Below are 14,544 nucleotides of genomic sequence, written 5' to 3' on the forward strand. Positions count from 1 at the left end.
GCGTTCAACTCGGAAACTGACAGCTTCAAGCTGGCGTACGGGGGACACCAGTATCACGCCAGCTGTGCCAACTTCTGGATCAACTGTGTTGAACCGAAACCTCCCGGCCTGATCCTGCCTGATTTGCTCTGAAAGCTCCTGACAGCTCCTCTATGACGCACCCGGCTGGGTTTGTTTTCTTCCACCACACCCCTTGGGGTGACAGGGACCAGTAAACGGAATGTGAATGCTGTGGAGCTCCCCCCGCCCACCCCATCAGGAGGAAAGCCTCAAGAGGTGGGGGAGGGGCTGTGCAAGTTCTAGTCTTTCCCACAGACGAACTTTGCCCCCAAGTTCCTGCGGCCAGTCTTTGGGGTTTCAGGTCAAACCGCCCTACCCAAACTGCACGTGGCACTGGAAGTTTGCTAACTTATCTCTAGTTCTCTTAAGATGTTTTAAAATATGGACCACAATTGCCTTTATCTAAGGAATAATTTGCTGCTGTAGCATTGAAACTGTGAAGAACTGACATTTGAAGAAAATTAAATTCTTGCTCTAGGACTGGAGTCGGAAGGATTTTGAGCCAGTGCTTGTGTATCTGGAACACTTATTGTTGTGTGAAGTAGAATGCATTTAGCCACATTTAGTGTGTTAATATCTAAAATGAATAGAAAGGGGGAAATTGTGATTAAACGGATATTCTTTTTATAGAAAAATTTCTGCTTCTGTCCACTGGACAGTGGTAGGTGGGTGAGGGTGGGTTTACCAACTTCAGTGTCACAACAGAACCAGTTCTCTGCTCTGTTCGTGCATTTGTAAGACTGTCAGCTTTCAAGAAAATGGCAACCCACCACAGTGTTCTTGCCTTGAGAATCCCAGGGATGGGGGAGCCTGGTGGGCTGCCGTCTATGGATGGGGTCGCACAGAGTCGGACACGACTGAAGCGACTTAGCAGCAGCAACAGCAGCAGCTTTCAAGAAAACTTTCAAAGCACACCTGGGAACTTTGCAGTGGAGAAGAATGTTCATTTCGACCGAGCCCTGAATCTTGGTGTATCTGGATGAGTCGTTGCCCTTGGGGGTCTTCACTGAAGGCCCTGTATTGCCTCACACACAGGCTATGAACGTGGTGTTTTTTTTCAAACAAGGTTTGGAAAGGCAGCTGAATGAAATCTCTTTGCGAAGGCCTCTGTCCAGATTTCCAAGAACGCCTGCACAGGGACCAATCCGTTTCTCTGTGAGAGACCTGGAAATTGCTCAGGGTTGGACGGTGGAGCTCATGGCCCAGCAAGGAGAAGAGTAAGGTGTGTATCTGTGGTAGAGGCACGTGACTTAGAAGCAATGGCAGGACGTTGCTCAGAACCAGCATTGAATTTTAGAAGGAAAAGGCTCATGCTCTCTGTTGTGTGGGTTTTTTTTTTTTTTGGTCTCACTGTGTAGCTTGTGGGATCCTAGCTTCCCTACCAGGGATTGAACCTGCGTCTTCAGCAGTGAAAGCACGAAGTCCACACCACTGGGTCACCAGGGAGCGCCTGCATGCTCTCTGGTACAGGGAATTTTCTTTGCTGCTTAAACCGAATGCATAAAATCGGGGAAAAAGTCAGGGAGTAAGGACTGTGTTGTTCCTGGGACACACGTTTCTCTGTTGTGAATCACGTGCTTAGGCGATTTTGAACCTTGGGTGCTTCTCTTTGTGTGGCTTAAGCTCTCTGACATACTTAGTTTTTGTTTGTAAACTGGAAAAATTGGTTTTGTCTCTTTACATAATTAGATCATTTTCCCCTCCTCAGGACAAAACTTGGGGCAATTCGATTTTGCTCCATCTTCCATCTTTTACTCCCACCCTCCCCAAGAAAGGCAGAGAACGTTTTCATTCCTGAGCTGCTGGGGCTTCTGCTTTCTCTGGCCGCATGCCCGGATGTAGACAAGGGTTGCTGAGGTCAGTCTGTTTTTTCTCATCTGTTGCGGATGATACCATCTCCAGCTGCTAACAACCGGAACAGCTGTCTCTGAGTTGTTACCTTTGCCCTCCGCAGGGCCAGCGGGTGTCAGTGATGACACAAATGGGCCGGTTTCTAGTAAACTTTGCCTGGGGCCTCCGGGCTCCACTTCAGCCTGGGCAGTGCCTCGGGTTTCGACATGGCACCAAAATTCAAGCAGCCTTCTCATTGGTGTTATACATTCCATGATAGACCACGGTCACAAATCTACCTTTGCAACAAGAAACGTCTCCCAGTTTGACAGAATTTCCACGGCAGAGACATTTTTGGAAACGCTTTGTGGACTATTATTCTGTCACAGTGGTCCATGTTGATGACAGTGCTCACCTGTTAACCAGATAGGTTTCCGTTTCTAGATGTATTCCAGAACGCCTCAGATGAAACTCGTAAGTATAATTACTGCTGACCTTAGCAAGTACGATAGGTTTAGTCACCTCATGGAAGGTGCCAGAGGAAAAATACAGCAGGCGTCAACGAAAAGCTTTTGCTGCAAAGGGTATTCACGATTTTCAGTATCTTGTTTAGAATTGGAAACGCTTTATTAGATCTGCCAATAAAGATTTGGGGAGTGTGGAATTCCGTCACGTTGATTTTCTTTACGCAGGTTTATTAAAATGAGTCACAGTGCATTCAGCTTCACCTCAGTGCTTGTTAGCCAAGAGCCCAGTGTCCTTGGAAACAGTAACCAAGGTTACTCACGTCCACACAATGCACTGTGCAAGCTGCTTCACCCCCCTGCTTGAGTGGCAATTAGTAAGCTCTGTTTTGGTGGTGTATTTTGCCTTTAAATTTTTTATGGCTTACTGTGTAGTTTTTGTCTGGACACGCTTGAGATAGCAGCAGCACAGGGTCTATCAGGATATTATCTATGTTTTGTTTTTTCCTGTGGCTATTGGTTAGCAGTTCATAGAGGTGCTTAAATCATCTGAATATATGTGGTGTGCATCTACGCAATTATTTACAGGTGCCTTCTAATTGCTTTTTATTTAATGACTGGTGTGTTCTTAAGCTTAGAAAAAATGATAGGGCCTTTATGATCTCTACTAAAAATTCCCCTCACACCTTGGAGGCCACACAGCTTCCTTTGTGACTTTTCGCTGATAAACCCAGACATTTAGATGAGAAAGGTGTTAGACTCCCTAAGTGTTCAGAGCGTGCTTCGCTCCACCCCGGCGTGGATGTCTGCCAGGATCTCCGCAGGAGAATTCTCTTCATTACAAAGGGCCTCTGCCACCAGGTGTCCTCCTGTGCAGAGAGAGTCTGGGGTATTTCTCCAGAGACCACCAGGCCTAGAGTTTGCCTTCATATTGGAGGAGCTCAGCCCCCACAACCACAGATTGTTTTCTGATTGATTTTTGATCATGTGCTGCCAAAGCGTTTATGGGTTGCTCTGATTTCCCACAGAAACCATTAGTTTCATTTTAATTTTCCCATGCAGACAATAATGGCGCATGTTTTTAAGTGAGCAGATTTTCAAAATTAGAACACAGAGGGAGACGATTGCCACAAACCAGGTAAAATCTGAAGAATATGATTTATATAAATACACAGCCACTGGCATTATATGTAGGGCTTCTTGCCACACAAAACCAAAATCTAGGCAATTTTTCTATGGATATAAGCAGGCTACAACCTACCTGGCAAATGAAGTAAAAGCAGGCTGTTGCTGGGACAGGTGGCTCTCCTAGAAAAGGAAGGGGCAGCGTGGGAGCTCGCAGTGGCTTCCCAGGGGCATGGAATGGACACTCGCAGAAACGGGTACCTACCCTGTTGTGCTGTCAGATTTACGAGGGGCGGTGACATTTCCAAGTTTCAACAAAGGAAGCCATTGTGTTAGCTTATCATTTGTGCTGAGGTTCTGTTTAGGGCATTTCTGTGTAAGTCAGTAGGCAGGCAGAGGGGCATACCTTTTGTTAAAAAACAACTTCTTTCGTGGAGGACTCACTGCATCGGTGCCCTCCGGTTACCAAGAGACGGCTGAGAACTACACTTTCTTAGTGTAGAAGACCACGCTGTTTGTCTCCTGAGGTTAATACCGCCCATCTGCAAGGATGGGAAACGCTGACACAACTCAAGGCGATGTCTGTTTTAAGCAGCGTTCACAATTATCACAGGAGCCATACCCTTAATGGTTACTCAAGAGCTATCTTTTGTCCATCAACACACACACCCCCTCCCCTCGAAATTCTCAGTAAAAATTCCAATATGTTAAGCAGATGTATTTATTAAAAATAATGCTAATATACTCCTGGGGCACACTGATTCCAAGAGGGTGTTTGCAGCAGATTGCATTATAATTATTTAACAGCTAAATAATAAAGGCTTTTTTTTTTTAAACTTACAGAGTCACTAAATAATAGAAGGAAAGGAAAAGAGTAGGGCTGATCCAGTGGAGACTGATGCTGGTATCAGTGTTCCCTAAGCATTTGTTTGGTTGGCAGCCTGGGCAAAGCCTGTACCTAAAGGGTTAATGGGGGTCCAAAGTGATTTTTGCACTGAGCTCCTCCCACGATGCCAAGAGGCATGGGGTTGAGAACACAGCAGAACCAAACAGTTTATTAAACTGTTGAAATTGTTAAAAATGTTGAAACTTGAAACTGTTTAAAAGCCAGTTCAAGATTTTCATAAACACTATTCCAAAATGTTAGTTTTAAAAATGTTAGTAGCAATGTGAGCATTCCCCGTGTCTTCCTCCCCTCCCCTCCCTCTCTCTCAAAATAAAACATGAACACCCAGTGTAAAAAAAAAAAACACTTCAGGGAGGAGCATTTGTCCACCATTTGGAAAGAGAGGTGAGGAGGGGAGCAGACGGCGTGTAGCAGATGCTGGTACCGCTCGAGGGGCTGCTGCTGCGGGCTCCGGTGGCTCAGATCCCCCAGTAAGGCAGCAGGTGTCGGGACTCCTTCTCGTAAACGTCCGGCACTATGCCGTACGGTGTCTGTACCATCTTAACTGTCGACTTCCCAAAAAGCTGCCGCTCGTAGTCTATCAGCTGCCTCCAGAAGCCGACGTTGGGCCTGATGACGGGCCTCCGGGCTTTCACCCAGTTGTAGGCCTCCAGCAGGCACACGTTGTGGAATTTCATCAGGTACGCGATGCAGAGCGTGGCCGAGCGGCTGACCCCCGCAGCACAGTGCACCAGGGTGGCCCCGTGTTTCCGGCTCACGCTGTGGATCTTGTCGGCCACGGTGTCAAAGTACAGTCCAATGGGGGCGTGAGGCATGTCCGCCAGAGGCACTTTAACGTATTCAAACTGGGGCCAGTTGAAATTGGGGATCTCGATGGTAGCGTTCACAATGCAGGTGATGCCGCGAGCCTGGAGGAGGTGCCGGTTGGAGGCTACGCTGCCTCTGCCCAGGAAGAGCGAGGAGGTGATCTGCGCAATGCCTCCCAGGTCTCCCTCAGAAATCATCCGGGGGGCCATGAGAGTCCGGGGGAGCGTGCTGTGACCTCTGGAGCTCATGAAGACACCAGCAATCACACTTGCATCATTGGAAGCAAGACCAGAAGGGGGTGTTTTCCTCCACCAAGGAATCGGAAGTTACAGTCGCCTTCCTGCAAGATACAGTATCCGTCAGTACCCTAAATGCTACTGATTCACTGCAGCCTCTGCAGTGTCTGTGGAACGGGAAGGTGAGACGACTGGAGATGGTTATTTTCTATAACTGTGTGTTCTTCCCAGGATGGAGACAAATCATTTTCATTGATTAACAGGAAAGGTAGTCAAAGATGCCAACATGCAAAATCAATGTAAAATTCAGCGCTACGATTTTTTTTTTTTAAAGGCACTAAAGAGAAAGTCTTCCTATTTTAGGGAACGTTAAAGACAAAAGCAAGTGCAGCTAATCCCTGAGTAACAGCCTTGTGGGGTCCTGCTCTTACTGAGGGGAGTGGTGTTCGGTGGTAATTAGAGATCAGAACTTCTGATCCCACCTAGGGCCATGCTCTTTCATATGTTCCTGCCTATCTCCACGGCTATGATGGCCATAGTTTCATAAGCCTAACTCTAGACATAGAGATCTTACAAAGGTGTAAAAATGATACCGCTTTAGGTATTACATTCCAATGAGTGGGCTTTGTAGACTAGAGAGATACTGAATTGGATCAGTTATAGAAAAGCCAGGAACATATGGTCACCTTAGCTCTTTATGATTTAAAAGAGCTAACTCTATCATATTTATTATTTGTGACATCTGAATACCTGTGCTATGACATTTCCATGGAAACAATTCCAGATAACTTCAAGGCCATGGTAGCAAAAATTCACTCCTCTAAGTTAACGAGCATTTTAGCTGACCTGACCCTGGATTTGGCCAAATACACTTTTCTCAGCCCAAGATTTTTCTAATCTCCAAGATATATTGGCCCCCTGGCTTAAGATGGGTGTTGGAAATAAAGTTTAACAGGATGTCTATGTCGTCTTTCACACCACTTTAGTCTGTGCCCTGAGAAGTGTGCGTATCCCCCACCCAGGGCCCCGGAGGGCTGCCCGGAGTGATTCCAGTCAGAAGAGCATCCCCATTTCACAGACAGGCGGCGCTGGGGCTACTCACTTGTGAGGTGCCTGGTTCCTCTGGAGTCCTGGGTCTGGAAAGGCTTATGTGAGGGAGTGCTGATCAGACTGGATACAAATCAGATCTGTAGAAAGACAAGGAAGTGGGAATGTGGTCAATCAGGAAGATCAAAAGAAATCCTCCTGGGTTTTTTTAACTATGAAACTAGGTTTGACGGGAATAAAGCTAGAAGTGGAAAGCGTGTTAAATATACCTCCATGTGTAAAGAATGTGCCAGTGAGACCTATCAACCTGGGACTTGCCTGGGGGTCCAGTGGCTAAGACACCGTGCTCCCAATGCAGGGGCCTGGGCTCGATCCCCAGAGAACTTGATCCCACGTGCTGCAACTTAACAAATTGAGTTCATATGCCCATGTGCTGAGCTGAGACCAGGTAAATATTTTGAAAACTATCAACCCAAGTCTCAGCTTTCTGTTAAGATTTTTCACACCACGGGTTATGTGTCGTGCACATAAGTGCACTTTTGGCCATAGTAAAGATGAATTTTTGAGAGGAGGATTCAGAGACCGCATATTGACATGTAAGGCTCTGCTCACGGGGCCTGCAAGAAATGCACAGGAAGCTGAACTCTGTCCCCTGTGCCAGCAGCCAGGCCAGCGGTGTGGGACTGGGTGCAGCAGCCAAGCCGGGTGCAGGGAGCCAGCCAGCCCCACAAAGAGCAGCACTGCAGAGGTGGCCTTGGCCATGAACGTCAGTTCCAGAACGTGCTGGTGGTGGACAGCAATCTGAAACGACTTTCATTTTGTTTTCTTGTCCGTGTTGGCCCTCTCATTTACTCATTTATGCGACAATGTGAGCACCAATCAGCATTATTAAAAATGTGATCTTCCCCCAGCCACATGCAAATCAATGAAGTGAGAACACATCACACACAAAAATAAACTCAAGATGGCTTAAGACCTAAATACAAGACATGACGCCACAAAACTCCCAGAACACAGGGAAGACTGTCTCTGACATAATAGTACCAGTGTTTTCTGAGGTCAGTCTCCCAAAGCAATAGAAATAAAAGCAAAAATAAACAAATGGGACCTAATCAAACTTACAAGCTTTTTGCACAGCAAGGGAAACCATAAACAAAATGAGAAGAAAACCTACAGACTGGGAGAAAATATTTGCAAATGATGCAACAGACAAGGGCTTAATTTCCAAAATATATAAACAGCTCATACAACTCTAAACAAACCCAACCAAGAAGTGGGCAGAAGACCGTAATACCAGACACCAAAAGGCATACAAATGATCAATAGGCACATGAAAAGATGCTTATGGCTAATTATTAGGGAAATGCAAATCAAAACTACGAGGTACTACCTCACACCAGTCAGAGTGTACATAATTTACAATTACAAATAACACATGCAGAATGGGCTGTGCAGAACAGGGAGCCCTCCTGCACTGCTGGTACCGTCCCAACGGGGAGCAGTGTGGAGGCTCCTCAGAGCACTAAAATGAGTCACCGTGCGTGCTCAGGCGCGGTCGCGTCCGACTCTGTGACCCCACAGACTGTAGCCCGCCAGGCTCCTCTGTCCATGGGGTTTTTCAGGCAAGAGTACTGGAGAGGATTGCCATTTCCTCCTCAGGGGATCTTCCAGACCCAGGGATCAAATCCCTCTCTCCTGTGTCTCTTCTTTACCTGCTGAGCCATCAGGGAAGCCCAAGAGTTACCATGTGGTATATGGTTCAGTCACTAAGTCATGTCCGACTCCAGCAATCCCACACCTGAGCAGATGTCCAGACAAAACTAATTTGAAAAGATACACGCACACCAGTGTTCACAGCACTGTTAACAAAAGCCAAAATGTGGAAACCACCGAAGGTGCTGGATGGATAAAGATATGATGAACACACGCAGTGGAATATTACTCAACCATAAAAAAGAACAAAATAATGCCATTTGCAGCCACGTGGATGGACCTAGATATCATTACACTAACTGAAGTCAGAAAAATAGATACCATATGGTATAACTTATACGTGGAATCTAAAATACAAATATATCTACAAAGCAGACTCAGATACAGAGAACAGACTTGTCTAAAAGGACGGGCTGTGGGGGAGGGAAGGCGTGGGCGTTTAGGATTAGCGGCTGCCAACTATCAATATTGAATATAGGATGGATAAACAGCGTGCTGCTGCGTAAGCACAAGGAACCGGATCCTGTGATGAACCGTAATGGAAAACAACATGTGCAGAACGGGAAAAAGAGTTTGTTCCTCTCCTATTTGTCCCCTCTGCCTTTCCCAGGTAACCATTACACTTACATTTTCATTTTTTTTTTTTTACAGCTCTGTGGAGCTATAACTTACATACAATTTGATGTAAAACAATGAGTTTTGACATATGTACACTCAAGACACCATGACCTCAAAATAATAAACATATCCATCCGCCCCCAGAATGTCCTCACGCGCCTTTATAACTCACGCTCCCCTCACCCTCCAGCCCCACTCCCAAGCAACCACTGATCCACCTGTCGCTATAGTTTACATCTTCTAGACTTACACGGTGGACTCATTCGATACAGGGTTTTTCTGTTTGGTCTGGCTTTCACTCAGCATAATTATGTTCACATTCACCTGTGAAACTGTCTATTAACAGGTCATTCCTTTCTTTGATTGCTGAGTAGTGTTCCAGCGTGCAGATGTAGTTTGTTCACCTACTGACGCTAGTTTTAGCCTAGCACAAGTGAAGCTGACGGAAACATTAATGGACAGGTAGTGGATATACACCTTCCTTTCTCCTGGTTAACCACCTAGGAATGGAAAGTGAAAGTCTCTCAGTCGTGTCCGAGGCTTTTGTGACCCCATGGACTGTATACAGGGGAATTCTCCAGGCCAGAATACTGGACTGGGCAGCCTTTCCCTTCTCCAGAGGATCTTCCCAACCCAGGGATTGAACCCAGGTCTCCTGCGTTGCAGGCAGATTCTTTACCAGCCGAGCCAACCAGGGAAGCCCATGGAGTGGAAAGGCTGGGTCATATGACATGTGCGTATTTAACATTTTAAAATCGTTTTTAAACAACAGTTACAGCTTTCCACCTGTGGGCAGGCTACCGTAACCCTCCCTGAAGACCTCAGAGGGTGAGCACCATCTTCACACTTGCGCTCTGCTGCGTCCCAGGGCACCCGTGTGTGCGGTGCCCTGGATTCTGTGGCTGCCACCCGGGGACACTTCTTGATCACCTACCTCTGGGGGCAAACACAATTCTGGGCAGCCCTGGGGCACTACACAGGTATCAGCACACTCTCAGTCTTTCTGTGAGAGGCCTATTTGCTTGTCTGGGAGCTCCGACTTGAGGGGCCGCTTCTGCTTCGGCACACTCTGGGGATGGGAACAGAGGTCGGCAGACACCATCTTTTGTTCTCCCTCTGTCTCACTCCAACTCTCTGGTATCTTCTAGAAACGAATTTGTATACTCATCTGGTACCCCAATTTTTGTGACTGCGGCCCAGGGAACACCTCTAGATCACCTGTTTCTGGTGGACAGTGGGACTTAATGCTAGGGGTCCCACAAGCCTGTGAATTTACACACTTTAAAAGCTGGTGACTGAGACCCTTCCTGATAGAACTCTGACAGTTTGGGGTCCACCTGCAACTACCAGGAGCCGCTAAAAATAGGCCACGCAGACAATCACAAAGATGTGAGAGACAACCAAAAAGTCACTCCTCCAAAACTGGGAGAGGTGGCTGTTTTATCTAATGGACAGAAACCAACAGAGAGTTAAGGGAGATGAAGGAGTAGAGGGCTATGTTCCAAGTGAAAGAACAAGATAAAACCTCAGAAAAAGTCCTTACTGAAATGGAGATAAATGATTTACCTGTTAAAGAGTTCAAAATCATGGTCATAATGATGCTCACTTGAGAAAAGAATGAATGAACTTCAACAAAGAGAAATATAAGAAAGTACCAAAAAGAAGTCACAGAGTTGAAGGATACAGTAATTTATCTGAAAAATACACTTGAGGAGTTCAGCAGCAGACTAGATGACAGTAAAAAGGATTAATGAACTCAAACACAGGGCAGTGAGACTCAAACTAACAGAGCAGTAAAAAGAAATAAGAATGAAAAAGAAGTGAAGACTGTTTACGGGACTTGTGAAATAACATCAAGCTTCCCTGGTGGCTCAGACAGTACAGAATCTGCCTGCAGTGCGGGAGACCTGGGTTCAATCCCTGGGCTGGAAAGATCCCCTGGAGAAGGGTATGGCAACCCATTCCAGTGTTCTTGCCTGGAGAATCCGCATGGACAGAGGAGCCTGGTGGGCCATAGTCCATGGGGTAGCCAAGAGTCAGACATGACTGAGCAAATAAGCACAGCATGAGAAAAAGGAAAAAGTGCTGAGAACTCCCCTAACTAGGGATGAAAACACATTCAGATCCAGGAAGTTTGGAAAAGTTCCAAATAAACCTCAGAGAGACCCATACCAAGACACGTTATAATTGTTAAAAGTGGAAACACAAGAAAACTTTCATAAAAGCAGAAGAAATCAGCTAGGTATGTACAAGGGGAACCACCAGAGACTATCAGCAAGTTTTCAGCAGAAACTTTCCAGGTCAGAAGGGAGTGGCATGATATACTCAAGATGTTGAAAGAAAACACTTCCAGACAAGAATATTCAGCAAAGCTGTCATTCAGAATTTAAAAATCAAGTTTTCCAGGCTAGCAAAAAGTAAACCGGCCTTACAAGAATTAAGGCAACTTTCTTAAGCTGAAACATAAAGGCCACTAAGTAATAGTAGGAAAATATATGAAAATATAAATCTCACTGGTAGAGGTAAATACAGTACAATTTAGAAAAATAAAACGTAAAACTAACGGTAGTGTGGATGAGTTACTCATAAAGCCAGTATGAAGGTTAAAAAAATACACTAGCAAAGATATAACAGTTAAGGGATATACAAGATAAAATGGTGTAAAATGTAACAACAACAACAACAAAAAAACAAAACATGGGGGATAGAGTAAAATGTAGAGTTTTAGAATGACTGAAACTGTGACTGTTAATAAGTTATGTGTAACCCTCACGGTAATCATAAAGCAAAAACCTATTCATGGGAGATTCACAAAAGGTCTGAGAAATAAAAGAATCTAAACATACTATACAGAAAGCCATCAGGACTTCCCTGGTGGTCCAAGGGTTAAGAAGCCACCTGCCACCGCAGGAGCCGTGGATCCAGCCCTGCTCCAGGAAGCCTCCACGTGCCGCGGGCCAGCTGAGCCCGTGCGCCACGACTCCTGAGCCCACGCTCTGCAACTACTGGAGCCTGAGCGCCCTAGAGCTGGTGCTCCACAGTACGAAAGCCACCACCACGGGAAGCCCGCACAGATCACCCAGACAGAGCATCAGAAAGCACACATCAGTTTTAAACAGACACGTGAGGCCAGGTAACCTTAACGCATACATACAGAACATTTCATCCAAAAGCAGCAGAACATATTCTTGTCAAGTGCACCTGTGACAATCCCCAAGACAGATCATATACTTAGGCCACAACACAACTCTTAATAAACTTAAGACTGAAATCACATCAAGCATCTTTTCCAGTCACACCAGTCTGAAACTAGAAATCATCACAAGAAGAAAACTGGAAAATTCGCAAATAAGTGGAGATTAAACCATGTTACTGAACAACCAATGGGTCATAGAAGAAAACAAAAGAGAAATAAAAGCATACCTGCGACAAATTAAAGTGGAAATACAGCATACCAAAACCTATGGGAGACAGCAAAAGCAGTCCTAAGACGCTCAAAATGACAGATGCCGGCACGTCAAGAAACAAGATCTCAGAGAGTCTAACTCGACACTTCAAGGGAACCAGGAAAAGAACAAAGTCCCACGTTAGTAAAAGGAAAGCAGTAACGAAGATCAGAGTGAAAAGAAACAGAGTCTATGAAAGACAGGAAGGGCTTCCTCGGTGGCTGAGTGGCTGAGACTTCCAGCTCCCGCTGCAGGGGGCTTGGGTGTGATCCCTGGTCAGGGAACTCGATCCCACAGGTTGCAACAAGAGCTCGCGTGCTGCCACGAAGACCAAAGATCGGGTGCTGCAACTAAGCCCCAAAGCAACCAAATAAACATTTTTAAAAAGACAATAGAAAAGATCAATGAAACTAAGAGGTCACTCCTTGAATAGATAAACAAAATTGGCAAATCTTTAGCCAGACTCACACACACAAAGGACTTAAAATCAGACGTGAAGGAAAAAATTTCACAACTGATACACAACAGAAATACAGAGGATCATTAAGAGACTACTAGTAATTATACACCTAGGCTGAATCATGAAGAAATAAAAAATGTGAACAGACCAGTAACCACGAAGAAGACTGAATCCCTCATCAACCCCCACTTCCCACAACCCCGTGCCACCAATGAACAAAAGTTTAAGATACAGACAGCTTTTCTGGTGAATTCTACCAAACATTTACAGAATATGTACCAATCCTCAAACTCTTCTAAAACACAGAAGAGGAGCAAACACTTCTAAACTCATCCTACAAGGCCAGCATGACATTAATACCAAAACCAGACAAGGACACCACAAGAAAATTACAGACCAGTATCTCTGATAAACCTAATGGAAAACTCCTCAACAAAATATCAACAAACTATATTGCTGAATATACTAAAAGGATCATACACAATGATCTGGTGGAATTTATCACAGGAATTCAAGGATGGTACAACATCTGCAAATCAGTGTGACACACCGCAATAATGAAAGGATGGAGCCATAAAACTGAGAAGAAAATCCAGGAGGCAAGCCCCTTGACATTGGTCTTAGGAGTGATATTTTGGATTTGGCAACAAAAGGAAAAATAAACGAGGACAACATCAAAGTAAAAAGCTCTTGCACAGCAAAGGAAACTAAATGAAACAAAAAGCCCTCATGTGGAAGGGGAGAAAATATTTGCAAATGATTTGACCAATAAGGGGTTAAGATCCAAACTATATAAAAAGTGCATGCAATTCAATAGAAAAAAAAATCAAATTTTAAAATGAACAGAGGGTTGAATAGACATTTTCCCACAGAAGAAATACAGATGGTCAACAGGTGCATGAAAAGGTATTCAACATCACTAATGATCAGGGAAATACAAACCAAAACCTCACTTCACTATCAAAAAGACAAGAAATAATAAGTATTGGCAAGGATGTGGAGGAAAAGGAACCCACTGTTTATGCAAATATAAGTTGGTGCAACCACTGCAGAAAACCATCTGGAGGGTCCCTGAAAAGTTAAAGATAGGATCACTGTATGAACTGGCAATTCCATTTCTGGGTATTTATCCAACAAAGATAAAAACACTAACTCAAGAAGACAGACGCATCCCCACGTTCACTGCCAAGACATGGAAACAACCTAACGTGTCCATGCGTGGATGAACGGAGAAAGAAAATGTGGTACAGATACAAACACCATGGAGTATTAATGAGCCATTAAAAAAGAGAGCTTGCCATTTACAACATCATAGATGGGTCTTGGGGGCATTATGCTAAGTCAGTCAAATATTGCATAGCAGCAGTTACACGTGGAATCTTAGAAAAAAAGAGCTCAAAGCCACAGAGAACAGATTGCTGGTTCTCAGAAGTGGGGATTAAATGGATGAAGAGGCTTAAAAGATACAAACTTCCAGTTTTACAGTCAGTCACGGGGACGTGATATGTAGCATGGTGGCTATCTGCGCTGTACTGCATATTTGAAAGCTGCTACGAGAATGATCTTAGAAGTTCTTGCCACAAGAAAACTTTGTTAACTACGGTGACAGACTTTACCGTGGTGACCATTCTGCAGTATGTACACACGTGGAATCGTTACGTGGCATTCCTGAAACTGACGTAACGTGCTGCAGCTTTATACCGCAGTGGCGCTCACGCTTGGCGAGCATGAGAATCACCTGGAGGGCTTGTGGAAGCAGACTGCTAGGCCCCGCCCCCAGAGGTCCTGACCTAGTGGTTCGCAGAGGGGGCTTGGGAGCCGGCATTTATTT

At 45.1% G+C, this 14,544-nt stretch overlaps 2 protein-coding genes across 2 annotated transcripts in view; one reads left to right on the plus strand and one right to left on the minus strand.

Moving 5' to 3' along the window:
- SYNRG (synergin gamma) overlaps nt 1-4,729 on the plus strand; it is an 87,657-nt gene extending 82,928 nt beyond the window's left edge. Inside the window, 1 exon segment of the mRNA XM_070390501.1 lies at nt 1-4,729. Within this exon segment, the coding sequence (XP_070246602.1) occupies nt 1-132 (132 nt within the window). The 3' untranslated portion in view covers nt 133-4,729.
- DUSP14 (dual specificity phosphatase 14) overlaps nt 4,185-14,544 on the minus strand; it is a 24,920-nt gene continuing 14,560 nt past the window's right edge. Inside the window, exons 2-3 of the mRNA XM_070390502.1 lie at nt 6,532-6,616; nt 4,185-5,533 (exon numbers count right to left, since the gene is read on the minus strand). Coding sequence (XP_070246603.1) covers nt 4,845-5,441 — 597 coding nt within the window. The 5' untranslated portion in view covers nt 5,442-5,533; nt 6,532-6,616 and the 3' untranslated portion in view covers nt 4,185-4,844. The remainder of the gene's footprint in view (nt 5,534-6,531; nt 6,617-14,544) is intronic.

This window comes from Bos mutus, chromosome 19 (assembly GCF_027580195.1).
Source record: "Bos mutus isolate GX-2022 chromosome 19, NWIPB_WYAK_1.1, whole genome shotgun sequence".
In the NCBI taxonomy this organism is placed as follows: Eukaryota; Metazoa; Chordata; class Mammalia; order Artiodactyla; family Bovidae; genus Bos; species Bos mutus.